The sequence below is a fragment of the Ixodes scapularis genome, unplaced genomic scaffold (assembly GCF_016920785.2).
Source record: "Ixodes scapularis isolate PalLabHiFi unplaced genomic scaffold, ASM1692078v2 PGA_scaffold9__187_contigs__length_104089568, whole genome shotgun sequence".
NCBI lineage: Eukaryota > Metazoa > Arthropoda > Arachnida > Ixodida > Ixodidae > Ixodes > Ixodes scapularis.
In genome coordinates, this window is record NW_024609884.1 from 8,870,882 (window position 1) to 8,898,772 (window position 27,891).

Below are 27,891 nucleotides of genomic sequence, written 5' to 3' on the forward strand. Positions count from 1 at the left end.
CCCCCTTCCCGCGCGCGCGTGTGTGTGTGTGTGTGTGTGTGGGGGGGGGGGGGGTGCGGGGAGTGAATGGAGGAAAGAGGTGGGGGGGACCATGAGGACAGAAACACGTCAATGAGATCAATTTCAATTCTTTTTATTTGATTTAACTCGCCTCCAGCCTGCAGTCTCAATACCCACCATACGCATGTTTGTGGCATTGGAAAGCGGGCAGAGGACAGCACGACCGCTGAAAATGTCAGCGGCCCGAAGATGGCACCACATGGAATAAAAACTTGTTTCGGCGGCGCCGCGGCTCTCCCGTGTCAACAAAGATTATATTATTTTTATGTTTTTTTTTGTGCCTCTAGCCTTTTTTTTTTTTTTTGGAAAGTCTAAAAACACACTTGTAAAAAGTTTTTTTTTTCTTTCTTTAGCTCCGTAGTTAATAACTTAATTTGACAAATGATATTTTTTTCTAAATTTTCCTAAAAAGCAAGTCGCCTGCTTCTCGCGCAGGAGTTGCGGGGACATCAGAAAGACGCCGAGCGCTAAATGGCTTTGATTGAAGAAAAAAAAAAAAAAAAATAGTGGGTAGATCTCAATGCTAGATAGATGCCTTGAGGTCTCCCCCCAGTATTTTTTCGATCAGCCAATAAGAGCTCGGCGTTCTGGCATCATCGCAACCCCTGTGCCAGAAGCAGACGAACTTGCGCTCTGCAAGAACAATTTGTGTGTGTGTGTGTGTGTGGGGGGGGGGGGGGGGGGGGAGAGAGAGAGAGAGAGAGAGTGTTCCAAACTTGCACGCCGTATATTTATTTGCCGACGTTCCGAGCTGGCACTGCTCGCAGCAGCACGACGCAACAGTGACCAGATGTTGCATAGTTCATGCATTTCGGGATGACGCATCATTTTACAAGGGCAGTGTGCCAGCAGTCATCAGCTAACAAACAGTGTGCGAGAACGAGCCACTGATGAGGACACGCGACATAAATATGACAAGATTCACGATTGCAGTCATCTCGCTTTTCCAACCTCCAGTAAGTCTCTCGCTTCGTTGATTTTGGCGGCAAGGTACGGCGATCCACCGCGATCGGGATGGTTCAGCAGCATGATCTTCTTGTGACCGTTCTTCAGCTTAGACCTACTGGCAGTGGAACTCACGCCCAGGACGAGTCCCGCTTCTCGCTTGCTCATCTTCGCCTCGAAACCACCCTTGTAGTATTTGGAACCGAGGAAGGATTCGGCAGTGGGCAGTGACTTCCAGCTTTGCTGCAGAATCTTGGACCACGCTTCCGACGATCGAAGGACGACTCTCCCCGCGAGACTGACAGCGGCGAGCGCAAGTCCGGTGGTCACTAGGCTCGAGGCCATTGTTATAATAAAGAAGAAACAGGCCTCGGGGAACTCGAACACTGCCGTGATTTTCAAGCGCACGAATGATGCAATTTGACGCAAATGAATACGACGAACACGCCACAACGCTGGAAGCAGACGACGAATCGAAGATCGACGATTAACGTGGCGATGGGGCTGCCGCTTATAAACCTTGCTTTAGTAACTCGTATATGCACAAAATTATTGTATAGATCGTTTAAATAATTATAAACTGTGTACTTTCTATTTTTGAGTCGACTAAAAAACTTTTGAGCGTGACTAAAGTGAATTAATTATTTAAAGCGACTTAAAGAAAACCTGACTACTGTTTCTCCGCTGTTTCCACGTGCCATTGTTCTTCACGAAATGGCGTCGTCCTGTGCTCGCCGCCATTTCGTGCATCCTTCAGTAGCGCCACCTGTAAAATTGTTGAAAGATATGTTTACCTTTTAATCATTTATCTGCTTTATTTGATGTATGCGAAACGCGCCCTTTTTAGTCTTAATTAAGTTTTTGTTAGAAAAATAAATATTAAAGCAGGCTGCGAAATCCAGCAGTTTAAGTGGCTGGTTGCGACTGCCGCTCATCTGCGACGAGTTTTGTGTTCTCGTACAGCACCGGCGCTTAGCAACGGTTGCTAACAACAGGATCTCTGCGACGGCGACGGACGCTGCTGAATGCCCTCTTGTTCCGATGGTTATTCGTTTCGGCGTTGGGACAGAACGCGGGAGGCGGCTAGTGATTCTAGCAGCACTCGTCGTCTTCGCCGAGTCGAGGTACCTGCTAAAGCACGTTACACCGAACGACTGCGACGAGCATAGCTACTACAACGACATCGCTCACAACTGCGTCAAGTGTGGCGCCAACGGAGGTCAAGAAGGTCTTCAAGTGGCATCCAAAGACGGTTCGCATTTTCCTTACGCAATTACTTCTGGTACTCTGGTTACGAGAAGTGTCAACGCGAGCAAAACTATCTTTACATTTGATGTACCACCTCCGATATCACGCGTGATGTGTGGCGTAGATCGCCCCTTGGAGAAAGCCTACCTGCCAAACAGGCTGCACGAGTGAGGATGGGGAGGTTGAGACTGGGTGTTTCCGACGCTTCAAGGCACTCATTTTGATAGAGCGAAAGGCAGTCATTGTCTCTAGCTTCTTTCACTTCTCAAGCCAGAGTGGGATTTCGTAATATGTATTCCTGCATTCGAAGCCTCGCACTGTGAACAGGCCCATATTAGATTGCGCGTGCCAGAGACTCGCTCACCGACCCGAGAGACTCGTTCAGTTTGGAGGAATTCAAACGACTGCTGTGCTAGTATGCTTTCATTCATACAATATTGGCAAACATGTGCCATAATTTAATTTGCGGTAGCCACGACTAGCTCCTCAGAATAGCGAGAATTCATTGAGTGCATACTTGTTATGGCGAGTTGTGGAGTTGTTTGAGGTTAGGAGACATCCCAGGTGGGTTTGTTAAATCCAACAGAAAGACTCATCGGTGCGTTCATGAGGCTTATATTAAGCATACTTTCAAAGTTTTAAATTCATAAAACAAAAAAAACAAAAAAATCTTTGCCAGGCTACAGAAGAAAAGCTGAATATTGATTGCTTTCAGTCCACTCTGTCTAACTCGAACCTCTCTGTCCATCACAGTTGACAATTTTAGAACTAAATTTCTGAAGGATATGGCCTACGCTCTTCAGAACCCCCCAAAAGTTCAGACAAATCTTCTGGGAAGTTCTTGTCTCGGTAGCTACTATGCCCCCCCGAAGAAGGCTTGGACAAAATGAAAGTATGCTTTGTCTGCAGGCTTGTCATGCAAGTGCCTGCCACGTCACCGGATGACGGTGCGTCGAAGTGCCACAAAACTTTCCTGCGTGCCATGCCCTCCGAACCAGGCGAGTCTCCCATACTTGTCCTTTCCTGTCATCGACCCAGTGACTGAGCTTGTTCTGACTTGCTCTATTTGTATATTGTATCTCTTTTTTTAGGTGGCATCATCAGACGGTTGGGAATGCGTTCTGTGTGCAGCTCAGTCCCCTTTTCAGAGCTCTACCAACAGTTGCAGCAGCTGCACTGATGGAGTGTTTGGTATGGTAAAATTCTTAATATATTATCCACTATGTTCACGTTAGGTTTATGCACATGCAATGCCTCGATTTCCCCATACACAACCTGTGCATGCAGCAGCTATACATTTTCAATTGTGTCGAGACAAGCCATTGTCACCATAGCTGTAGTACGCATGCAGCTAACACAACTCATTCCGCCCACAGGAGCTGTAGCCACTTTGCATGCATAAGAACTCAACTTTTTAAAAAGAGAAGCATTTGTGCATGTCTCCTTCTACAGCCAGCCCCACTGCCTTGGCATGATATCAGACACATAAGTTGGTATGTAATAATTTTTTGCCTGCTAAGTAATTTTAAGGTTCACATGTATTTAATACTTGATGCTTGCTTTTTATGGTTTCTTGCACTTAGCAACACACTGATTGCTGCTACACCTTCCTTGTTGCCTGTTCTTTTTTTTTTTGTCTTAATTTCTAGTTGACGTAAGAATTGGTGCTTTCTTACAAAAAGTATTTGACATCTTGCAGTTTTAAATAGTACAGAGAAGCAAGCCTGAAAGATCACATCAACTCAGATTCTTGGTTTAGAGTACGGGTGCCTATACTTTGCTTCACCTTAAGTTTCTGCACAGCCGATGGTACAGTCCGAGAGGTCAATCAAACAGTGGTGAAAGTGCAACGTCATGGCGTTCGCCATCTTTCTGTGCATGCTCATCCACTGGCTCATCCAATCAAAGGCGGAAAGTGCGCCGTGACTTCATACTTTTAGTTTGTGTGTATGTGCTTATTTGTCTTATAGGCTTGGACCACACTCAAAAATTAAAAAGGAGCAAAATATAGGACTCTTCTCAATAATAATTTAACATTAAAATGGCTTAATAAGAGGTGATATACAGGGTGATTCAAGGAGAGGCCAGGCTCTTTAAGTCTACCGAAAAATTCGGTTTCTTAACCTATCGTGCTACGACTTTGTGCAGCGTTGCCCACAGATGGTGCAATTTTTTTTGTAAAATTTGCAGAGCGAACTTACTGAGGAAAACGTAAAGAAAGAAAAAGAATTAGCTTCTATGGAAACGCAGCGAAGCCACCGGTCTTCAAACAACACGCCGCTGTTTCGCACGGGAGACAAGAGATGGCACAAGCGGTCGCGACGCCAACTGCCGCCAACGAACATGCATACGGCGCCGAGAGCCGGCGTCTTTAGCAGACAAAGAACTGCAGTTTCTTGTTGTTACCGCGCCTGTTTTTGTCTCTGCGACTGTCGCTGCCCGCAGAACGTGCACTGCTTTTGAGTCGAAAAGATTGTCTGCTAAAGACGCCGGCGCTCGGCGCCGTCTGCTCGTTCGTTTGCGGCGTTTGTTGCGCCATCTCTTGTTTTCTCGTGCGAAACGGCGCCGTGTCGTTTGAAGACCGATGGCGTTGCTGCGTTTCCATAGGAGCTAAGCCTTTTTCTTTCTATACTTTTTTCTGAGGTAAGTTCGCTCTTTGCAAATTTTACAAAAAAAATGCACCATCTGTGGGCAACGCTGCACAAAGTCGTAGCGCGATAGGTTAAGAATCGAATTTTGCGGTCGATTTAAAGAGCCTGGCGTCTCCTTGAATCACCGTGTAGTTATATTGGGATTGTGAAAGCACGGTGCTTTCACAATCCCAGTATAACTGTGAACAAGGTTCAGTTGCTTTATTATTAATGTTTAATGAATTCCTTACACTTGTAATGAATTCATTAAACATTAATAATAAAACTACTGAACCTTGTACACTGTCATGAAAGATGGACTGAGCATCCGCCCATTACACATAACGCCCACTCCCAAATTTTGTACCATGAAAAAATATGCGCAGTACAAATATATGTAAAACGGATAACCTAACAAGAGCCCTTCCCCCACTTTTTCGGGATTATCTTCAAATTTTGAGTGGGTGCCTCCTCCTTACTTCACAGCAGGAATCGGCAACCCACAGCCCGCGGGCTGCATACGGCCCACGAGGCAGTCTTATGCGGTCCCCGGCACGGCACCAGAAAAGAACCCTGCCCCCCTGCCGCTTCCTCACACAGAACATAGACACAAGGACCATGCAACAGTTTTGACGTCACGTGGGGTTAGGCAGGAACAAGAAGCACTTTCAGTTGGCATTGTCGAGCATCCCCATACTAGGACAGAGAACGTCTTCACTTTCTTTTTGCCTTTTCCCCACCCAACTTCCTTTTCGCGACTTGCCGTCCGGCACCCTCCGTGTCTGCTGTGTGGCTGCTCGCTCTGCTGCTGGAAAAGGTTTACGACCCCTGCTTTACGATATTATAGCTTTGGAAACGTGTCTGCCATAAGGTCCAACCTATAGCTAGGTGCTATCTACTACGCAACGGAAGACAAGTTTCTTTCACTATTTACATATTTTGTTTTGCGGCGACTTCTTGAAAAGTTCAATGAGTGCAGGGTTTTATGGCCTAGTCCTAAACCAACAATCGGCAAACGTTTTCTGCACAGATGTGTATCAACCATGTGTGGCCTCCTGAAGCTGGATCCTTACTTTTTTGTCTTCTCGCATGAGTTCTAACTGTACCAAGGTGTTTTTTAGCCAAAACAGTACAATCGAGAAGGTTTGATAAATGATGCCAGAGCTTGTGCAACAGTCCGGTTCTCTGCAAGTTCTCCATACACTTTCAGAAGAGGTTTTGGACGACACTGGCTCCAAGTGGCTGACATGTAAGAAGTGCCACGGACAAACCTGGCCCGACCCAAACCTGAGAAAGTAAGTGGATGGAGCTTGAGAGGGAGACATTGTAAGATTTAATGCAGTTCTTATTGTTTGGTCTTGCAGATGTGTGGTCTGTCCACCAGAGTTTCAGGTTGCTGACAACAGCACTTGTTCTTGTCCACCTGAAAAGGTATGTCGAGATGATCTTGTCGTGCCAGTTTGTACCAGCCGTTTTTATAGATAAGCATGTGGGCTCTGCCTCTGTCAGGACATAGCTAGTGTGACCTACACTCATGTTCCAGTGTTTTGCTAGGCTCATGTTGTGTGCCCTCAACTGCAAGGGACACATAATTGTGAGGATGGACGAAATAATGTGGAATGCACGGGTTGCATATTCCGTAAAGTTTAGAGAGATCGCCCATCCCGTTTTTCTGGCTAAATATCTGTAACATAAAAGTTCCAATACATCGCCCACCCCCCCGATTCCCGTCGGATGTCACGCAATGTCCAACGGAAATTGCATGAACCACGCAATCTGCTGTACTGGCACGTCTGACAAGCAAGTTCATAGCGGGTTCCCATGTTTTTGTCCGCGATCTGCTCGTGCGGTATCGGCTCTCGTAACACGTGTGTTGTTCCGACGTGTATCTTGCACAATGAAATGCGAATCAGCTGCGTCCGCAATCGACGGTATCCGTTCCCATAACTCAGGAGTTCGTAGCGAATTCCTGCATGTTTATCTCATCGTGAAATGCGAATTTGCGGTGTCCATGATCTGCGGTATAAGTTCCCCTGCTTGACATTGTTTTTAGCCAGGGTCGTTGTGTTTATCATTAATTTTTATGAAATTTTGCTGTGGCATCCTCAAAGATCGCCCACCCCATGTTTTCACCATTTATCTCTTCATTTTGGGTGGGCGTTCTTTCAGAATTTTTTGGTAGTCTTGTTGACAGTTGTTAGATATACATGTATTTTATTTATTGTATCCTAGATTAGTCATTCATCTGTTATGGACATATAAACTGAGTTATGTGTTATGAGCACGAGACATAACACAGAACACATGCCTCGTGTGACTGTGTCACTGGGTGCTCAAGTTTTGAGTAGAAACATTTGTATCGTCACTTGCATCCCTTGTAGTTCCTTGTCAAATACTCCTGTGTATATTGCAACAAGTTCTAGGCAACTTCTTCTGGACTGTTGCGTTTATGGTGGTATACTCTCACAAGCATATGTTGCACCCTTGATCGATTTTAAATGAATGTGGAATCGTCAACTTTTTCGTTCCAAGTGCTCGCTTGAGCACTCCAAAGTAAGGTGTGTTTAAAAGTGCTCTTTGAGTTTGATTTAAAAAAAAAAGCTCTGACGACCCAAAACTCAAATTATGTATGATAATTGTCACGAGTTGGATAGCCCTTAGTCAGTGATTTTGTAATTTCAGCCAACTATAAAATGCCAGCCATATGCCCACTTGCATGCTGATGTAAATTTTCCCCAAACTTCAAAGTTGGCCAGGGTATTGTGAACTATGCAAACGTTCAGTGTGAGCAAGTGCCATACCTTGCGTTTGACAGTCCTCCTCTGATTTTATGTGGTACTTTCTTGACATTTCAGCACAAAACAATAATTAGCGAGCATCCACTCGCAAGTTTCACTTACACATTTTTTCGATTATTAAATATGCTTTCATTTTCAGTATGTCCTGACTGATGGCAGCTGTCTTCCACAAGATATGCTGGATGCAAACCTTGAGTCGGCTCAGCACATCACATATGAGGTTTGTTTATTTTGCTTCATTGTAATTTACATATATTACCAAATTTTCATACACGACTATAGACCTTTTCATTTTAGTAGTTGCCTCACCGGCGGACAGAGGGCGCTGACGCACTCGGCGCCATTATGTTGCTTCAATTTGGTTGGTTTCGGTTTCAACGTGAACGTGGCTATGTTGCTGTTTTACTTTGTTTTTGCTTAACTTTGTGATACGATTATTTTCCTGGTAGCACGCAACCAATGAAACAGTAGTATTAAGCCACTTTGATGACTACGAGGTGTATTTTAGCTTAAATTGTGGGCTTTCTTTACCAACTCCTTTGAGGTATCTGATTATGGTCGGTTGCGAAACGCCTGACTGATGTACAGGGAAGAATACCATCGTGTATGGCCGTACCCAATGACACCAGTGTCCAGAAAAACAAACTAATGAAGAGAGTAACATGTAAATGTAAAGCGGGGAAGCATATCGACAGCTTGATTAGCAACGTTCTGAATCGGCCAGAACAGATGAACTCGTGAGTTTACAGCTCACTGTTTGGTTTTCGTGGGCACCCAACCTTTAGTGAACTTCGCAGAATAAAAACATATTGTGTAATGACGCAGATAATTGATATAAACATATAATATAGTCCCGGCCTCTCTTTTAATTTAGTACTCGAGCATGTTTTGACAGGCTGAGTAGGAAATTTCTTCAATTATCAATCCTCCTAAAGTACTCATAAGCGGCATTTCGCGATATTTGCCCTAGGAAAAACATTTCTTTTAATATGAACATTTGCTTACTCAGGATATGATATGAGTGACAGGCCCGTCAAATTAAATCTTGCATTTGTTTTCCGTAAAATTGGCCAAGTAAAATTAAAAATACCTCGGAAAGTTTGGCTGAATTCTAGTGCTAGGCACCACTTCACGAACCTGAGTGAACAAATATTTATTTCTTAGAACAAATTCGCTTTATAAATTTCGGCGTAGCCAGCCACAAAAAGTAAACCTCTATTTGCCATCGACAATCCTGGACTCAAATAGCTGTTATGCAGACGCCTCTTCTTTTTTTTTTTTTTGGAAAGGGGGGGGGGGGGCGTCAGTTATTGCGGGTATTAGATATTGGCAAAAGATAAAACAACGTTAGGAAAGAAAAAAAAAAAAGCGTTGTCATTATGCGCAAGCGCCGAACACGAACTACGTTTTAAATTTGCAAATAGAAACGACGTTATTTTTTTGTGCACGCTATTCTAAAACTCGCTACTGTAAAGTGTATGTGGCAGTTTCTTACGTGGGAGGTCCCAACCTTTGTGTTAAGTAAATTAAGTGGAGGGCATTGGTTATCTAAATGTAATCAATAAATCATTTAAACGTCTGTCTAAATGGGAGCGAGCAAGGTATACAATTTCTTAAACTTCATAAGTAAACCGACCAACCGAATGTCTACGTCGCAAAAAAAAAAAATGATATTCAAAACCTCATACACATGTATACATGTGATATTATGAACTAACAAATCGCTTGATGTTGACGTACCATTACATTTAGCCTCAGATAAAATACAAGTTAAACGTTCGTTATCTATCTCCTCCACGAGTTTCCTTACATAATCAAAAGAAACTTTGATCGATATATTATGAATACAAAGAACGATACTTTCAGGGAATTCAAATGGTCTCCTTGTGCTGACTCGTCATGCCTTGCGATCCTAAATGCGCGATATAAATATAGGCGCTTCTTACTGAGAATGTTCCGCCACTATTAGTAAACAAACCTCGAGAGTCCTCGAGTAGACGTATCGGACTACAGTTTCCGAAGTAAGGCAAGCAAGCGCGGTGAAACGCGACGAAAAACATGAATACAACGCATCCGCCAAGGCACGGAGGGGAGAGCGGAGCAGCAAGTTGAAGCAACCTAATGGCTGCCGCGTCGCGTGATTCCAAGATGGCAGCGCCCATGCGTAGGAGGATGAAAAGGTCTATACGTATATACTATATGCATTTCTTTCCTTCACAGGGTGGCACCATACTTTCTATGCTATTTAAGGATATCTTGCAAGCATCCTTGTACAACTGCAAAGTAAGCAAACCATATTAACACTTGCTTGGATTTCCTGCTCAATAATCAATATCGCACGCAATACGTATCAAAAAGATGGACATTCGGCATATCAAACATTTTTCTGTTCTTTAGACACTTGGTTAGCAAAAAGATTATTATAATGCAATTAAATGCAAAGGTGCAAGCAAGCTGGACAAGAATGACGAAAATATTCCCTGGAGAAGGGGAACAAGAAGGGGAATGCGCGTGTTGACACGCTGACGCGCTGACAGACACGCAGCGCCATGAGGTGGCCGGTCGTTGAAACTGATGCGCGGCGTCAGTTTTAACGACTGGTTGCCCCATGGCACTGCGTGTCCGGCGAATGGGATCCTGGTCCACGCGCGCTAGCCAATGGGATCGAAGCGTTGTAAAAGGTACCGTGGCTAACCGGTGAGTGGGAGCTGGCTTGACTTGGAGAAGGATTTAAGAACCGTTTGGCGTGGTTTCAAAGCTGCTGACGTCGGCTCGCTCCACGAGACAGTTAATGCTTTCGCATTAAAAACACTGCAATGGCACTACACCATTGAAGAAATTTGATAACTGTGGATAGTGAGCTAAGGAAAGATGGAGCTTTTAATTCAGTCCGAATCGATGCACTTATTTTGTTTGGTTGATGTTTGTTGCAAGTTTACTATCTCCTTGTGATACCACAGAAAGCTGAATGTTTGTCTTTCTAATACGAGGTGGTGCAATTTTCAGGTGTACTCCAATGAAACTGCGTGCCAGATTGTTGCCAACCTCTGCGTTCTGACCTTCTACAGTCGTGGGTCTGGTACCTCTGTCTGTGACCGGTACCTCAAGTTGTCCGAGGGAGTCGCAGGACGACCAAGACAAGGGTACGTCCACTAAACTCAAACATTTGGCAAAAAAAACGAAAAAAAGCCTACGTAGCATGTTTTGCGGTAATGGACTTCTTGGCGAATATGTGCTGCCACCTAGACACGCGACTGGGTTCGAGGCTAAGTGGCTAGAAAACAACGCGCGCGCAAGGCTTCTCCCACCCGTTCCACACCCAAAACGCTAGCTACATCCCGTTTACCCATTGAGGCGTTGTGACCTAGATACGGCTCCCCCAAACTCGCCTTTGTCCCCATCGTGCGTAATCTTCCGCCCCAAAGTCGACATGACGAAACCATCTTCCCTCTCTGATCAGCGAGAAAGAAGAGAGAGAGAGCGTACTGGAAAAATTTACTCTCGAACCGATGTTTCTACAAAAGGTCCATTTGACATCAATTGCACAACATTTTACTAGGGCGCATCTTAATTCGAGAGTTATACTAATATATGTAGAGTACATTGAATGGTGAAATGGTGTAAATTCTTAATTTACATTGTTATTAAAGCAGATAATGAAAGGATAGCACCAGATTGCCTGTAGTTAACTCACTGTAATTTGAGTTTATTGATGCATGTAATTTTTTTTTTTGTCTATCGCTACATCACTACATATTTGCATCAGTTTTGTTTTTGGGGGATACAATTTTATGTTGCGAGAGTGAGAGGAAAAGCTTCTTTAGTACTGCAGTGTCGTCACGGTGCTGGTACCTTTTTGGAAGCTCTACCTCACCGTTTTCTTGTTCCACTGTCAGGCAAGGCAGTGTACCATGGCTTTTTTACCTGGAAGATGACGCAGCTGCAGTGATGTCTAGAACAGATGTCCCGAACCAGTTCACTATAAAGCGGTGGAAAGAGGTGAGGACTTGCGGTGTGGTCACTGCCTTAACCCAGCTATTGGATCTGCAATGAACACTGCTTCCCGTTTCCTTCTTGTCATTCCCAGACCTCTTATCTACACTTTGTTGCTGCCAAATATAGCCTCAAAGGAAAATTTATGGGCATTCAACGCTTGGAAATTCAGGAGCTGATGGTGCGTGTTATATTTTCATATCCTCAGTGAGCACTAATTTGTGCAAACTTGTATTATTTTTCGGGTCCATATCACAAGAGCGAATGACATTTTAGCGAACGGCGACATTTGTGCGAATGGTCGTTTTAGCGAATAACGGGGGCGCGCGTTAACCCATCCGTCGCGCTGCGCTTTACGCCGCTTTGTGGCGACAGTCTGCGGCAACTCAGTACAAAAATATGAACTCACTTGGCCCACCCGAAAATGCCGCTTCGCGGCGTCCGACTATTCGCTAAAGTGTAGTTCGATGAAACGTGGGCGTTCGCTAAAACGTCATTCGATCAAGTGAGTGCCTCCCTTATTTTTCAAATAATTTTTGAATTTATTTACATTTGCAGTTATGTGGTACTTCTCTGGCAAATGCTGATGTACTTCGATTTGGGACAACTTTTTTTGACAAGGTGGGTATAAGATTTCTTTTATGAAACTACTTCTCAATGTGCATCTTGCTGGCTATGTTTATCTGCTCATACTAGAGAGTTTTAGCAGATTGTTTTTTCGCCCCCATAACGATACCTCCTTTGCCCTCCGCCAAACTTGGGCATGCATCGTATCGTTTTCGGGTGTTGTTATCGGGGCGAAAAAACACTCTGCTAAAACTCTCTACTGGTAGGAGAAAAGAATGTGCAAGTCAAATGGATACAACACTGCAATGTTGCTAACTCTTGTTTCATATAATCTTCCATTACTTTCAGTGCCAAAAGTCAGTGAGAGATTTGTGGGACTCTTCACAAATTATATTTTATGAACTCTGTAAGGATATTTCTCATGCTTCTGGAGACAGATTCAAATATTTTAGGAGCTGCCTATTAATCCTGTTTGTGCTTTTTTCTTCATTAATTTTTCGTTTTATGTACAGTTCTGGAAAGCAAACAAGCTAATGAAGATAAAATATATCCAGTGCCAGCTAAGATAGAAAACATGGAGAAAAACTTGAAGAAACTCAGTGGCAAGTATTCAGCACATTTGGCAGAGGGAATCCGTGACAAAAGAGCCCCCGAAACTTTAACTCTCGACACTATTTTTCAGATGAGGGCGTGTCTACATGGCAGCTAGTAAGACGATTCTTTCTGCTTGACCCCATGTCTGGAAACGGCACAGACACTGCAGCCCCGCAAAAGTCGCCCGTCAGATTTTTACGTTACGCTAAAGACATCAATATTCAGTACGCATGTCTCCTATCTGTAACACAATATTGACAGTTACTGAGATCTTCTTTGTCCCTAATGAATCCATTGCTTCATTATCTAACAGCATCACAATGCATAAAAAAGTGAAGCCTGGCACCATCTACCCACCGCTGTTGACCGTCACTTATGGTGAAGTCGCAAGAGATGCCTACGAACAAAACCTGCAAGTTCCTGTAAGTGGACAGCATCAGAAAACATCCTCATTTCTGAGCTGGATTTTTAAATGTAGCTTTGAGGTCAGTCTGCAATTACTCACTAGGAATGTCCAGCAATATGCTAAGAGATTGGCTGGAGTGTGTGTGAAACAAACCCATGGAAATGCAACAGCCTAGAGACAGAAGTAACAAAACTTGCTATCATAGGAGGAAAGACTGAATGCTGCATTTTACATTTCCATCCTCTGAAATTTGTTGTATATTTTTGCACCTAATTTGAATCTTGATCTTTATGCACAATGTACTCTATATATACATTGTTGCTTTTATTGAAGCATGTAGACAAAACCATCTGCAATGACCAACTGCTTCCTCAGATTCAGGTATTGTGTCTTCTTTGCTTAGCTCAAGCGAGTGGAGAAGAGAAAATTCAATGGTTACATCTGTATGGCTAAACCTGTACTCGAAAGGATCTTGATAATCTGAACTTAGGCATCGCTTATGTCTTCTTTGTAACATCTTGTTGATGTTCAAGAGAGTACTGGGCATCTGCCCAGTACTCTCTTATTGAGACTTTTAGCTGCATAATTTGGCCAATCTGATATTTCAGTAAATACAAATATAAATTTATAGAAGAAAAATGAAGCTCAAGGCTAGCAAAAGCTTGTGGGAAAAGCATGAATAAGTAATCTCCTCAGAGAACTGCCATTCTGAGGTGCTCTTAGAGCTTCAATTTTTCAGTCTCTATGATGATGGTGATGCAAAATAAGTATGTGAACAATAAATATATTTAGAAGATTATTCATCAACTCTCCCTATACCCAGGTTACAAAAATATCGCTAAATTTGTAAGAAAAAAGACGGAGTTGTTTTTATTCTTATTTAAAAATCTTCTTTTAAGTACTTGATGTGCTTTTAAAAATTCTGCTCTGGAGGAGTGTTGTCTTTCTTAGCAAGAGGCTGTGCTGTAGCGAAACCAGTGATGATCGCTGCACCACTTGCACCAAACTGAGCCAAAGGGCTAAAATTTTTTAAAATCTAAATTAAGAATTTCTGTTTTATTACAACTTTTAAAACTTAAAAGGGTTTACATTTTATTTTGTACCTAAAATGACCATTCACAACAGTCCATACTGTCCTTCGTCGATCAGCATCTTGTTGCCATGCCTGGTGCTCCTATTTGCAACTGAGCAGCTAGTGCTGTGTTTAAGGAAATCAAACCTGCCATTGCACAGAAGTGTGATGGCAAAGCATGCACGTTTTTTTAGTTGGATAGGCCAACACATGAATCTTAACATATAATATTCGCTGTGGTATGAATAAAAATGAAGAGTGTGCTTGTGCTCCAAGCATACTTTTTGCTGCTTCATAATTGACCTTTAGGTGCTCCAAAAGGTGCTACAAAATAACTCTGTTCAATCGCATCACTGGAAGTGACATATGCAGAATCACAAGGTGTACTGCAACGGTGTAGCTTCTCCGCAGTGCACCAGTGCGCAGCGAGAAGCTCGCTCAACGAAGCTAGTAACCTTCCCGAACAGACTACGAACAATGAGAAATATTGCGGAACTTCCGAGCACCATACCCTGTGTACTAGTATAAATTTAAAGAAAAAAAAGCGCCATAATTATGGCAAGAACTCGAAAAAGTAATCTTCCCAGGGCACTGCCATTCTGAGGTGCTATTGGAGCTTCCATGTTTGAATCTTTATTTCTAGAGATTTTTCTAGCCAGAGCAGAAGCGTCGGAACTATTCCAAAGAGGGGGGGGGGGGGGCAATGGCGGTTGTGGTTGGGGGTGATGGCCATTTTGCGCCCCTCCCCCCGTATTGTTTCCATTAAATTTATTAACTGTCCGGGGTGCGGGGGCCATCCCCCCCCTGCCCCCCCCCCCCTGTTCCGGCGCCGCTGAGCCAGAGGCTGTACCTTCCGATGCATCTGCATAATTTCTTCGGTTCCTTTCATTAACCGATATGAGAACTGGTGAGATCCCTTACACTGTTTTCTTCTCGCAGGTTTCGTTTTCAGTCACTTACTCCTCTGATCGAAACCAGACTGCACATGACATGCCGGTAAGGGTGATCTAGGTGTCTGGGACACGCTACTCTTGTTTGTCCAAAGTACGAGCTACATAAACCTCTTTTTTTTTTTTTTTCTCCTGTCACCTGATGTTCAGGAAGCTTAAATTTTCATCAGCAATAATTGGTCCCTTTTGTACAAGAAATAAATAAACCAGCTGAGCCTCTTTATGCAGATTTCATCAAAACACCTGTAGATCGGTTAATTTGTGGGGAATATCAATATGTCGGGGATGTCAATGAGCCATCATTGAAGCTCATTGGTAATGTCAGTAGTGCATCACAGTGTTGGGAAACACTTTAAGTACTTTGTACTTAAAGTACTACTTCAAGTAGGTTTAGAAGACATGTACTTTATGTGAAGTACATTCTCTCAATAATAACTTTTACTTCAAGCATTTTTTCTGGTACTTTCCGAGAAAAGTACAACTCTTGACTTCAAAGTATGTTCCCCAAATTTGGCGTTGTTTAATTTGTATCACAAAATGATGCTTCATCAACTCTGAAGAAATGCTTGGGGGGCAAGTAAAGAGCTCTCCAATTTATAACAAAAGAACAAAAGAAGAAAAGGCATATTGTGGTGTGAAAACGCGCTACCGTCTTTCGGGACGTCATCTGGTCATTTCTTCAAGTGAAGTAATGGCTATAAAACCAAGACAAACATGGAGGTAGGAAGAAGAGGAGGTGACATACTGGCTCAAGCCAGCCAAACGAGAAAATCTCAAGTAAAGCCGGAAGTAGAGGTCGCTGTCAATGGGAATGCCTTCAAGGGTGACCAAAGCAGCTGTTGGTGCTAAATCCGCTGTCCTTTCCACCCATAGCGTCTTTTCGTTTTGGTCATCGTTGGGGGCGTGTACCTCCAAACCGGAAGTCTTCCCCGGCTTCACCTCTGGTGGCATCATGTCGCCTCCAGAAGCTTCCTACCACCCTGGATACAAATAAGTATTAGGGGCAAAGCTCCTTAGGGTCTAGCCTTGTCCGGCATCCGCGCTCACATCGATTGCACTGCCTTCGGGATCGGCCCACTTTTAAAAAAAAACTTACGCCCGCAAAGGGGTTCGAACTCAGTACCGCTTGCTTACGAGGCAGACGTCTTAACCCCTACGCTACACTCTTTTTTTTTTTTTCCAAACAGCTTATTTACAATAATTTACAAGGTATGAGCCGTATGAGCATCAGAGTTCGGCAAATCGGTTAGCGGTTGGAACGGAAAGGGGAGAAGGGGAGGGGGTGCTGGTTGCAATGTGTGTGCCTGCCTCCAACGTTGCATGTAGCCGCTCAACATCTATACAGGAGAAGGCGCTGCGGTCAAATGCTTATATAATCGTGTTAAACTTTGCATGCATTGGCTTAACGTTTATAGACGAGAGGGCACTACGGTCAAATGCTCAACTGCATATATCACCACGATCCATACCACACATTCCCTTTCTGACATGGACCGTTGACTTAAAGGGATACTGAACCAAGGAATTTAGTGTCCATAATAAGTGGCGCTCATTCTTTCCACAAGCCAGCAGCCGCCGGTGTGCGCGAGCACATGCAACAAAAATGACGTCAGAGACCTCCATTTGCGGTTAAGATGAAAGTGAAATGTGTGGGCTTCGGGCCAAAGGAGAGTAAAGACAAGTTTTTCATCTACTCAGTGGTGTCTGGTATAAAAGGTAAGCGATTAATTGGTCTAACAAGCACGTAGCTTTTACTTGTAGAGATGAAAAGCCTGTCTTTATTTTCCTTTGGCCTGAGGCCCATGCATTTCACTGTTCTCTTAAGCGCGAATGGAGGCCTTTGACATCATTTTCGTTGCGTGTGCTCGCGCACACCGGCGGCTGCTGGCTCGTGGATAGAACGTGTGCCACTTATTATGGACTTTAAATTCTTTGGTTCAGTATCCCTTTAAGCGGTGGAGATGCGTTCCCACGGCTTCTAGCCGATCCAAGCTGATCCGCTAGAAGAACCACTGGCTCTGCATTTAACCGACCATAAAGCAGTAATAATGAAGTCGAAACGCAACCCGGAACTCAGCACTACCTATGAGCAATAAAAAAAATTAGCACCATCAGCACTACCTATGAACAATAAAGTCAGTATCAACAGCACCACCAGGGCTTCGCCCCAATCAACATCATTTACCACATGGAGATGCGTCCATTTTTTGCCACCATTTCAATAAATAATTGATGTACCGTAATTACCCCTGAGGCAATGCTTACAAGTAAATGACAAAAAAAAAAAAATGAAACGGCACCATGAAATATTGTGTTAAAAAGTACTTAGGGTATATTTTACTTTGGAAGTACATTGTATTTTTAGTACTTTACTGCAAGTACATTGTGCCCTGTGTGCTTACTACTTTACTTGAAGTGCATAACCTCGTTTACTTTGTACTTTGCTTCAAGTACTTTTTAGATGTACTTTACCCAACTTTGGCCTGTCATAGGCCATCATTCAGGAGGGCAATCTTTTTTCTTAACTGCCTTAATTTTATTTTGGGGGTCAGCTTCAAGGTATTGTTTTTGGTGCAAAGTATTAAATTGGAAAAAGTATTTCTGGTGTTGCTCGCAGCTGTTCCCAGTTTTGTTTGAATTTTAACAATTTTATTTCTGCATAGCTAGTTACAAATATCGGGTGGCCCTCTCTGCCTGTACATCTGAGACAAGCGCATTTATGGGATTGCAAAGCGGCCCATGCCATGTTGTTCACTATTCCCTTCTTTTAGATTGCCATAGGTGTGTTGAGCTCACTCGCCATTTTGTGGGCGTGCATTCAGATGGGGAGCTGGGCTCGCAGGTCCGGCAAAACGTCCGTTAACATTGTGGTATGTATAAACGTTACAAGTGAGAGGAAAAAAAAGAGAAAATAATAATGACTACGATATACCACTCTACAGGCACTGCTCAAACTCATCATCTTCACTTGTGCCAGCTTGTCCAATGTCTTCCTGATGGTTGTGCTGTGTGCATCACTCAACTGGCTAGTAATGTACAAGGCAAGTCCATATCGTAAAAGGCCTATATGTTCATGCATGTCATCCTTTATGCAGTTCTTCCTTAGTTGTAATGCTTTGTGTCTGCATGTCTTTGCACCTCAAGTCATATACCTAAGTGAGCAAAGAATGGTTGTTTATTGTTATCTTTATTTGTGTGTATGTTGACCTGAATGCAGGATGTATGATTTTTCATGTTTTATTCATACAAAATAGTGCCAAGCACTAAGCTTTATCATCCAAGGTGCATCTACAGTATATTCTACAAATATCTGTTCGGGTACTTTTTTTTGTTACTGTTTACTTCCATCTTGGTTTTCAGATTTTTTCTTTTTGTTTTCTTGTTTTTTTTATTATTACTTTGCCCTTGGAATCATCATTGACGTACACATTTTTGTCGATGCTAACATATTCTTTAGTAATTTGTTTTTGTCGCAGATTTTTGAAAACATTTGATTTAAGGAACCCATCTACAAATAATCTTTCCAAATCGCACATGCAAACAATAACACTTTGGAGAATAGATTACTTTGAAGTAACAGTGCATATGTTTGTCATCCTGTTGTTTTTGACAGATGCAAGATGTTGTCCATCTCCTGCTGCCAAGTCCACATCAGGAGCAAGAAATCAAGACATTCATCATCTTTGCATTTTTCATGAAAGTAAGACACCCCTCCATTTGTTTTTACTTGTTTATGTCACAGTAAAACATCTCACTCCGATCCAGATGCAACAAAAAGAGCAGTACTGACCCTGCTACATCTTACCATAAAATCCCTAGAAAGTGTCCACTCAAAATTTGGAGATAATCATATAAAATCATGATGGGTGCTTCTTAGGTCAACAGTATGTAAAGATGTGTCCTTCGTGTATTTTCCGATTGTTGCAAAATTGAGGGGTGGTCACTTATTGTAGAATGGGCAAATGGTCGGTATTTTACGGTGCTACATTTGATTAGAATGTGAGGACATTGCACAAAAAGTTCATTTCAGTTTATCGATATTGAGACTAATAGCTTAGACGTCCCTGCACTCCCTGGACCATTGTGGTAAGCAAATTGTCAAAACTGTTATCGCTTAGAATAATGTATCACTCTATTATATTTTCGTATGGAACATGGTACAATGCTCAGAAGTTTCGCAATATTTCACATTGTTCGTAGTCTGTTCGAGCGGATTACTACCTCCGTTAAGTGATACATTATTTTGATATGTTATTCCACCGCGCACTGATGCACAGTGGAGAAGCTACGCTCGTGCAGTGCACCTCCTGATTTTGCATATGTCGCTTTGTCGTTGCGCAGCTTTTTGCTTAGTGCGAAAACACTCCTCCAGAGCAAAGTGCTGTTTAAAAGCACTTTAAGTACTCAAACGAAAAAAAAAAAAAGTGTTTAGAATGTTTTTTTTTTTTTTTAATGCGAAAGCATTAACTGGGTCTCATGGAGCGAGCTGACGTCATCACTTTGAAGCGCGAAGACGGCTCCTAGTTTCCGCCGCGATCCCAATAGGAGCGATTCGCCTTCGGTTCCATTGGCTGGCGCGCGCCGACGGGGCTCCCATTGGCCGCTGCTCCATGGCCTCCGAGATCCCGAAGCACGCGCGCGCTAGTGCGCAGCAGACGACAAAGGGAGCAGATGAGCGGCTTGCATGCTTTCGCATTCACAACTCATAAGAAATGCTTAGTTGTACCTTGAGCTTTTTTTTTTTTACAAATTTAAGATTACTTTATTACTTTGGTAACTTGGATATGGGAAAAATCTGATGAATAGCCTTCTGAACATATTTATTGTCCACATACAATTGTGCATCATCATAAGACCTTACATAAAATATTACACTGATGCACATACATAAATTAGCTTTCTATTCAGTTATGCTTTGCTACGGATGCTAACAAGCGGTTGCACAAACATGAGGAGGCAAAGAAGCACTGTCTTTTAGTTGGACAGACAAACATACATAAATCTTATTGTAGTAGGTACTTGCATTGGAATGAATGAGAATCAATGTGTGTTTATGCCCCAAAAGTTCTTTTTGCTTCTCCAGAAAGTGCTCCATAATACCTCGAAATGATCACATCATCGAAAGTGCCGCTTTGTAACTTAAAGCCCTGTACTTCATAAAGTGTCCAGTAATTAGAGGAAATCAGCACTGTTTGGTGGGTCTCCCATACTTGTGATAGATTTATCATTCTTTGGTGCTCTAACCTAAAGCTTCCCTTATTCAAAGCAGTATATCACAGACATCCAGGTTGTATGGTACTGCCACACTCACACTTGCCCTGGAACAACTTCTCGCATCGTGACGATCACGCGGCACATGGCAGGCCCCGGTGCGGCTGCGACATTTTGCACGAAGCAACACATTTCCCTCTTAGGTCCCATGTGACTGGGTAAAACAAAGATTACAGCATGATCTACTTGTTTTATTGCCCGTTACACAGCAATGTCGGGAAAGTTCCCTCATTCGGACTTTCGGCGACTTAAACTCAGGGCAGTCGTTCGGGTTTGCGACGAAATGTGGAGAGCTGGCTTTGCTGCAACGTGATCGCACCCTCCTTTCAGGCCCTGTACCTGTTGCACATTGTGTTTGTGCAAAGCAGCGTGGACGTTTTCTTCTTGGACTGGGAGCGCCCGCACGCGACGCCGTCCTGGCCGCGGCACCCTCGTCCCGGCCGCTCTTCCCGACTTCCCGGCGCCGACGACTCCTCGCACCCTCCATCTGGAAGCGATGCCGGAAGCGCGGCCGGAGAGAGTACCACCGCAGTCAGCATCTGGCGATCTTACTTTGTGGCCAACGAGTGGAGCGAACTCCAGTGCCATAGGAGGGTGTCGCTCCCCATGCAGCTGCTGGCCCTGCTTTTGCTGCTCAAGGTGAGCCATGGCCCAATGGTCGGCACATTCTCACATCCTGTTTGGGTCTTGTTTTACATTTGGATATGAAACCGTGAAGGACTGAGTGACAGCATGCTTGTTTCCCCTGCTTTCGGCCACAATGCTGATTAAAAAAAGTATGAAAGAAAAAAAGCAATTTTCCTCGGCAAACACACTGTCGGTTCTAAATTCTCATGCGACTTTTCTGGGGATGGCCCAGCACCACATGGAACGAATGTGTGCAAACTGCACCAGCTGCAAAGTTTCTCTGGGGCCTGGAGAAAGTCTATGGGCCTTTTTTGTACATTTACATATCATACATTGACAAGGTGACAACTTTACTTTTCAATTCTGAGTATCTTTCCTAGTACTGTTATTTAATAAGCCAGCGCAGTTTCACGATTAAATTGTTTATTGTTTTGATTTGTAGAGCCCTGCATATCCGCGGATTATCCGCGGATATCTGCGGATATCCGCAGTAAACTGGTGGATGCGGATAGAAATTAGGCGGATTTTGGCGGATTGCAGATCGGATGCGGTTTCAGGGGCTGCAGATGCGGATAGCCGCGGATCCGAATCTAAATTTTTGTCCGGTGGCATTCGGTCCGTTGACTGACGTTCCATCTACAGATCGTACTGTCGACATGCGACGTTTGATCGAAAGGCTTCTCGTGTTTGTTTCATCGAAAAACCTGAGACGTTTCGTCGCACACAACCCTGCTATTTTTGTAACAAACTTTTTGCGTCTCGGCTGGATAACAGGGGGGAGGGGGACATGGTTTGGGTTAAGCACGCCTTAGTGAATCGCACGCTCGCTTTTAGCTGCCTAGTGAACAAATACGTTGTCGACAAAACGTCGCAGGGGCGTGAGCCCACAAGACGTACAGCGTTGACGAACCGTGTGTCCATGAAATGTATCTCCGTGAAAAGTTGTCCACGAAACATATTTCCATAAAACGCGTTTCGAAGAAACGATGGGGATCCTAAGAAAGATCTGATTCTTACTGAAGATCGCTTCAGTTAGTGCATTTCATCTCGTCAAAAATGCTATTTATAGAAAAAGTAAAAGTAAAAAATGCTGGGCATCAATCGTCCCGAGAAAGCTAGTACTTTGGCAGGAAAAGAGCGGAAAACTTTCTCCGGGCAAAGAAAAGCTCAAACGAACAAGTCACAAAAAAGTAGAAGAAACCTCCCCCCCTCCGCAGAGAGTGGTGTTGTCATGATACCAAAAACAAAAGAAGTGCTTCGACAGCGAGCGCGACCCTGTGGCGCCACGGTTTGCAAAGTTTCGGAATCAGCGGCGCACACACATAGGCAGCCCTTAAATTGCCTGTTTCTTTTTTGTATGCTTAGAGTTCTAGCCAAGAAAGTCTGGTAGTTCATATTCGTCCGGTTACGACGCCAGGGTGCCAGCAATGCCAGCGGCTGTCACACGCAACCTCCGTAGCCGCCCCAAGCAAAAGAAAAAAAAAAAAAGTTTTCTTTCAATATATATATATATATTTGGGCGCCTGCAGGCCGCAATCTTTTTCGAACACCATGTTAGTCGATCCGATCAGGCCTTGGACTCTGGTGCACCTGCCCGCTGGCTGACACGAAACACCGCGAGACTCGAGGCGTCTGCATATGCTCGGTAACATCACAGAAAGGATTTTGTCTTCCTACCACTGCTTCTCCTCCTCCCGTTCCGAACGTTTTTTTTATTTTTTTATGACCCTTTTTTTTAGGCGTTTAGGTTTCAGGGGAGAGTAGGTGAAAGTTTCCGATTCCGTGTGCAGCGGGGAAGAGCACGGTCGGTGTGATTTCTGCTGATTTTACTAGTCTCAATGTAATCATAACCTCTGGTGGTTGCAAGAACATTGACATGGTTCCACATTTTGGGGATGCGGTTCGGATACGGATACGAAGTATGCGGATGCGGATTGGATACGGATACAATAATGTAAGTCTGCGGATGCGGATCAGATGTGGATACTCAAACTGTTATCCGCGCAGGGCTCTATTGATTTGAGCTGACCAGTCTTGGGCATGTTGGTGTTAAAAAGTAATTCTGTTACAGTTATGCATATTCAGGGGGAAAAAGTAAATCTGTTACAAGTATATAGTATGTATGTATACTACATACTACATAGTATACATTACAAGTATATATGTTGTTCACTGTGCACTAGTTCCTATTGGAACGATTTATGTACCCCCCTAATTGTGTTATAGTTATGCATATTCAGGGGGAAAAAGTAAATCTGTTACAAGTATATACGTAGTTAGAAAATTGAAAGGGTAACTTGTTACAGTCAGGTACTGCGAAAATGTAATGCCATTACGCTTTCATTATTTAAAAAAAAATAATTAAGAACATTCAAAAGGTACCTTTGTTATAGGCCTTTAAAGTGGTGTAGATTTTTTTTTAAAACAATCTGTTCTTCACAGTAATGAATATTGTTTCCTAAAAACTGAGGTTTCCCCAATACTCAATATTCGCATGTTTGATCCTTTCTATTTAAATTTTTACCTCAAATAGAACCCTGAATCAGGTCATATTTAAGAGCAGTATTTGGGTAAATACTGCGTGACTTGACATCAATAAAACATTTCTGTTCTTCGACAAAATTACGGAGGGCTTTAATTATTCACAATGATGAGCCAGCTGATGCTGGGTGATGATCCAGGATCCAAGAAAAACTTGAAAATAAGCGCGGCCAGCTTAAAGGGACACTACAACGAAATTTCGGCGCTTATTTCTTGGTCTATTCGTGTTGAATGGAACATTATCACATCAGACATACCAATTTCTTGTTGAAAAAGACACAAAAAGGAATTTTAAAACAAACTAAACAATTAGCAAAGAGCACCTGGTGGATGTCACTAACGCCTCGTTTGTAATGCCCGTCTAGGAACCTTGACAGGTAGTGACGGTAACTGCCTCGCCTCCGGCCACTACGAGAGTAGAGCTGAAGGAGGAACTCCCCTCTCCCCGAGAATCCCTTTTGTGTGTCACAGAAGTCGCTATTGTCCCTCTACAAGATTACAAAAGATTAACCCATCACTCAAAATTTGTACAAAGACAGCTTCGGGGTTACTTGCGGTGGCCTGATTGCTGGTGTGCTTCGGCTGCTTTCAGCGGATTCTACGAGCCATCGGGGCCTTTCCAAGGCCGTGGGAATGTCAGGTGACCTTGGAGAGGGGGCAGAGCGACGCGCGGAAAGCATATTACGGGTTACGTCCACAGAGCGGGATTGACTGGGATAGCTCGCTGGGCATTCGCTGCATCCGGACGTAAGGTCCTTAGACAAACTACGTCATGATTGCGGCGGATGTGACGTGCCCTCAGCTGGCTGCTCTCCGAGCGTTTGCCAAAGTGGACCGTTCATAACGAAAAATACAGCCATCGGGCTCAAAATACGAACGTGCGATTATCATTTACGGATATTGTGGATCATATTCAGCATTTGTGAACACGACAGGTATACTTCAAATTTTGTTGAAGTATCCTTTAAGGTTTAGACGTGTACACATGCGACCAATATGCTCGGGAATATCCAAACGTGGTGCAAGTTTACAGTCGGTCAATCATATCTTCGGATTTCATCAGTGAGGAGAAATGAAACGGAACAATTAAAATCTTGCATGTGTGAGACCAAAAAAAAAATAATGCAAGTCATACCTTGCAATCAGCTTTGTAGATGTTCTCTTAAAGGGGCCCTGCAACACCTTTTTGACTGGTTTTTAATTTGCACCGAACCTGAGTGCACTGAACGTAGTAACTTAAAGAAACTTTTCTTTTCTCAAATTTCGCTTTATTTTAAAAGTTATAGGCAAATTAGAATTACAAAAACGAGCAAAAAATAACCTCCTTCATGACGTCGTAGGTCCTGGCTTGAGTGGCCGTGGACTAGAGGAGGAATAGTGAGCTCATCGAGCACTCACGGCTGCCGCACTCCGTGGCGACGGCTCGAAAGGGCGCCACTAAAGCACGTGTTGGATAGGTTGTATGAAGCGGGTGGCCAAGGCGGCTCGCATGGCATTTACTGCGCGATTAAAGACTAATTCGGCATAACATTTCATTGGCCACAAACTACAGCAAACACGGGGTAAAGATCAGTTCAGAACGGGAGCCAAATCCTTTTCTACTTCTGTGCACAATCTTTTGTGAAACACGGCGCTCCTCTTGAAAACTTTTAGGTCAATTTTGCGTCGATACTGCTCCCTCAAATCCGCTGGACACCATATGGCAGCGGCATAAAGGGAGCACTTATCAAGGTACAAACGGTCACTGCATCAAGAATTTCAGTCAGCTGTTCTGATCTGGCTTGGCAATATTTTCTCCATCAGTTTTTTAACCAGATCGGACACATTTGCACTTCATCCCACCAACGCAACTAGAGACCGCTATATAAATCAAATGATGCCAGGTGTCCTTGGTCCCGGCTAATGGCGGTCTTTCAATTTCAAGAAAACACAAAAAAAAAAAAAAAAAAAAAAAAAAAACTACAGAGAAAAGGTTTCGAGCTAGTGAATGCTCTTTCTCAAGTCACTGGACTCGGGAAGCAAAGAAATAGGCAACAAGTGGGTGACATATGGGAGAAGAGGCGAGGACTGTAATCGGATTGTATTAAGGAAAGGGAAGGTGGGTAGGGTGAGGGAATGGGGTCAGAACTCGAGAACCACAGAGGCTCATCTGGGAGTTGGTTGATTCAAATTAGAGGGAAACGTACGCTTAGCGGCAGCAAAAAAAACGAGGTTTGGAAAATCGGTTGTACCCTAATCCACGGGCATGCTTTGGCAACAATCACAAAAAAGTGTCCTCTGTGAAAAGCATCCACTCCCTCGATCAGGCAAAGAAAGGAGAAACGCTTTAAAGATGCCACGGTTTGTTCCATCTACGCGCGCTGTATGTGATATACCATGCACAAGTAGGATCACAATCGTTCCCATCGCCATAGCTGGCGGGACTAGCTTGGCCAAGCTTGAAAAACTCAAAATAATTTTTAAACAAAACTTTTTTTTTTGCTTTAGACGGTTTTTGCTGCTGTTTCTTATGGTGCTTGCTCTCAGAAGTTGCGAGACGATTGGTCGTGTTTCAAATAGCTTTGTTTCAAAATCTGAAAAGTAACTGTAATGACATTAGCGCCTGTCCTGTTTACTTCTTGTCCTTGTTTTCTGTTGCGCTATTTTATATGTTTTACTGTAATGACATTGCTCTTTATAGTTACTTTCAATAAATAGTAACTTTGTTACAGTTATAAGTCATTTACACTAAACAGTAATGTGTTGCAGTTACAAGTTACCAAAAAAAGTACCTAACCAGTTACTGCCCAAGACTGGAGCTGGGTGTTTACCGTTAAAAAGTTTGACTGCACCTGGAGCCATTTTCAAGAAGTGAACTACAATGGTGTTTAGAACATACTCTCAAATTATGTTTTACATATTTTTAAATTCACTGATATTTATGTGGCCTAATAGTTTGAATTTATTGTAGTGGGTACTGAGCATACTGCCCCAACCATTGTTCTCACCATGCCTGTTTAGCAAATATGGAGGCATTCAGTTAACTTAGTGTTTCAGGCTCTGTTGCATTTTCTACCTAAATGGTATATACCCTAACAAAAGCAAGGACTAGGCTAGGAACAGTTACTGTGCACATCTTGTATAGGAGGTACACAAATTGATACAGATTTGTTTATACATATCAACAAGCACTTTCAACATTGTGCAGTTGCTACAGCACAGTTGCTACAGCCACCCTTTTTTGAAAGTGCTAGTTTAGGCTATATTCAACAGGCAGTGACTGCAGTGCCGAGATACAGGGAACCTTCTAGTTCCTGAAATTGAATTTTTTGTTTCTCAGCTCTCACAATTGGCTTTTGTGTTTGCAAATTTATGTTTGTCTGCATGTATCCATACATTGTGACTAACAATTCACAATCTCTGTTTTGCAGGGGCTTGGATTGGAATACTTGACTCTCGCCACTCCCGAGAGTTACTATGTCCACAACCTCAAGAATGCGAACATTCCTTTCAGTGCCACTTGTCGGTTTGCCTTAGCTGCTTCCCTCTACCTCTCAATTGCAGTACTGCAAGTAAGCCAGCTATAAATTAATTTATCACTTCTTTTTTTTCTCCTCCACATTCCGTTTCACTTGGTCTCTAGAACCCTGCTTATCTGCTGATAGCTGCAACAAAACCTCAGAAGGCCAGTAAAGATTAACAAAAGTTTGTGGTGGTGCATCGTATTCAGATGGCTATCTCATGGGTGCACACTGGATGCCATCTTCATGGTTCCCACATTGGGTGGGGATGTAAAACCTTTTAAGAGCAGGTGGTTGCTGAATTGCTGAGGCAAAGATTGCTTGGCGCTGTCTCTTCTGTTCTTAAAGGGGCCGTGCGAAGACTTTTTTACTGGTTTTTAATTTGCACCGAACCTGAGCGCACTGAATGTAGTAACTTAGTGAAACTTTTCTTTTCTCTAAATTCGCTTTATTTTAAAAGTTATAGGCAAATTAAAATTACAAAAACAAGCAAAAAATAACCTCCCTCATGACGTCCTTGGTTGGTTGAGTGACCGCGAACTAGAGGAGGGGTAGTGAGCTCATCGAGCGCTCACGGCTCCCGCACTTCGTGTCGACGGCGCGAGAGGGAGCCACTAAAGCATGTTCTAAATAGGCTGTATGCAGCGGGCGGCCAGAGCGGCTCTCACTGCATTTGCTGCGCGATTAAA

General features: G+C 43.4%; 2 protein-coding genes across 4 annotated transcripts in view; one reads left to right on the plus strand and one right to left on the minus strand.

Annotated features, from left to right (window-relative positions):
* Positions 1–776: 776 nt before the first annotated feature.
* Positions 777–1,525, minus strand: LOC8029059 (mitochondrial import inner membrane translocase subunit TIM14). Its single transcript, XM_040207010.2, has one exon. It carries the CDS (start codon positions 1,348–1,350, stop codon positions 994–996), a length of 357 nt encoding a protein of 118 aa, XP_040062944.1. The 5' UTR covers positions 1,351–1,525; the 3' UTR covers positions 777–993.
* A 470-nt stretch (positions 1,526–1,995) lies between these two features.
* LOC8029061 (meckelin) overlaps positions 1,996–27,891 on the plus strand; it is a 40,109-nt gene continuing 14,213 nt past the window's right edge. Inside the window, exons 1-21 of one of the 3 annotated variants that reach the window (XM_029972522.4) lie at positions 1,996–2,257; positions 3,163–3,251; positions 3,345–3,444; positions 6,094–6,178; positions 6,248–6,314; positions 7,821–7,901; positions 9,902–9,964; positions 10,688–10,824; positions 11,578–11,680; positions 11,769–11,855; positions 12,233–12,295; positions 12,590–12,647; positions 12,754–12,843; positions 12,924–13,059; positions 13,149–13,257; positions 15,253–15,309; positions 18,035–18,133; positions 18,206–18,304; positions 18,877–18,963; positions 20,865–21,173; positions 27,113–27,253. In XM_029972522.4, coding sequence (XP_029828382.2) covers positions 2,047–2,257; positions 3,163–3,251; positions 3,345–3,444; positions 6,094–6,178; positions 6,248–6,314; positions 7,821–7,901; positions 9,902–9,964; positions 10,688–10,824; positions 11,578–11,680; positions 11,769–11,855; positions 12,233–12,295; positions 12,590–12,647; positions 12,754–12,843; positions 12,924–13,059; positions 13,149–13,257; positions 15,253–15,309; positions 18,035–18,133; positions 18,206–18,304; positions 18,877–18,963; positions 20,865–21,173; positions 27,113–27,253 — 2,271 coding nt within the window. In that variant the 5' untranslated portion in view covers positions 1,996–2,046. The remainder of the gene's footprint in view (positions 2,258–3,162; positions 3,252–3,344; positions 3,445–6,093; positions 6,179–6,247; positions 6,315–7,820; positions 7,902–9,901; positions 9,965–10,687; positions 10,825–11,577; positions 11,681–11,768; positions 11,856–12,232; positions 12,296–12,589; positions 12,648–12,753; positions 12,844–12,923; positions 13,060–13,148; positions 13,258–15,252; positions 15,310–18,034; positions 18,134–18,205; positions 18,305–18,876; positions 18,964–20,864; positions 21,174–27,112; positions 27,254–27,891) is intronic. The other 2 variants (XM_040207013.3, XM_040207012.3) reach the window with 2 other exon arrangements.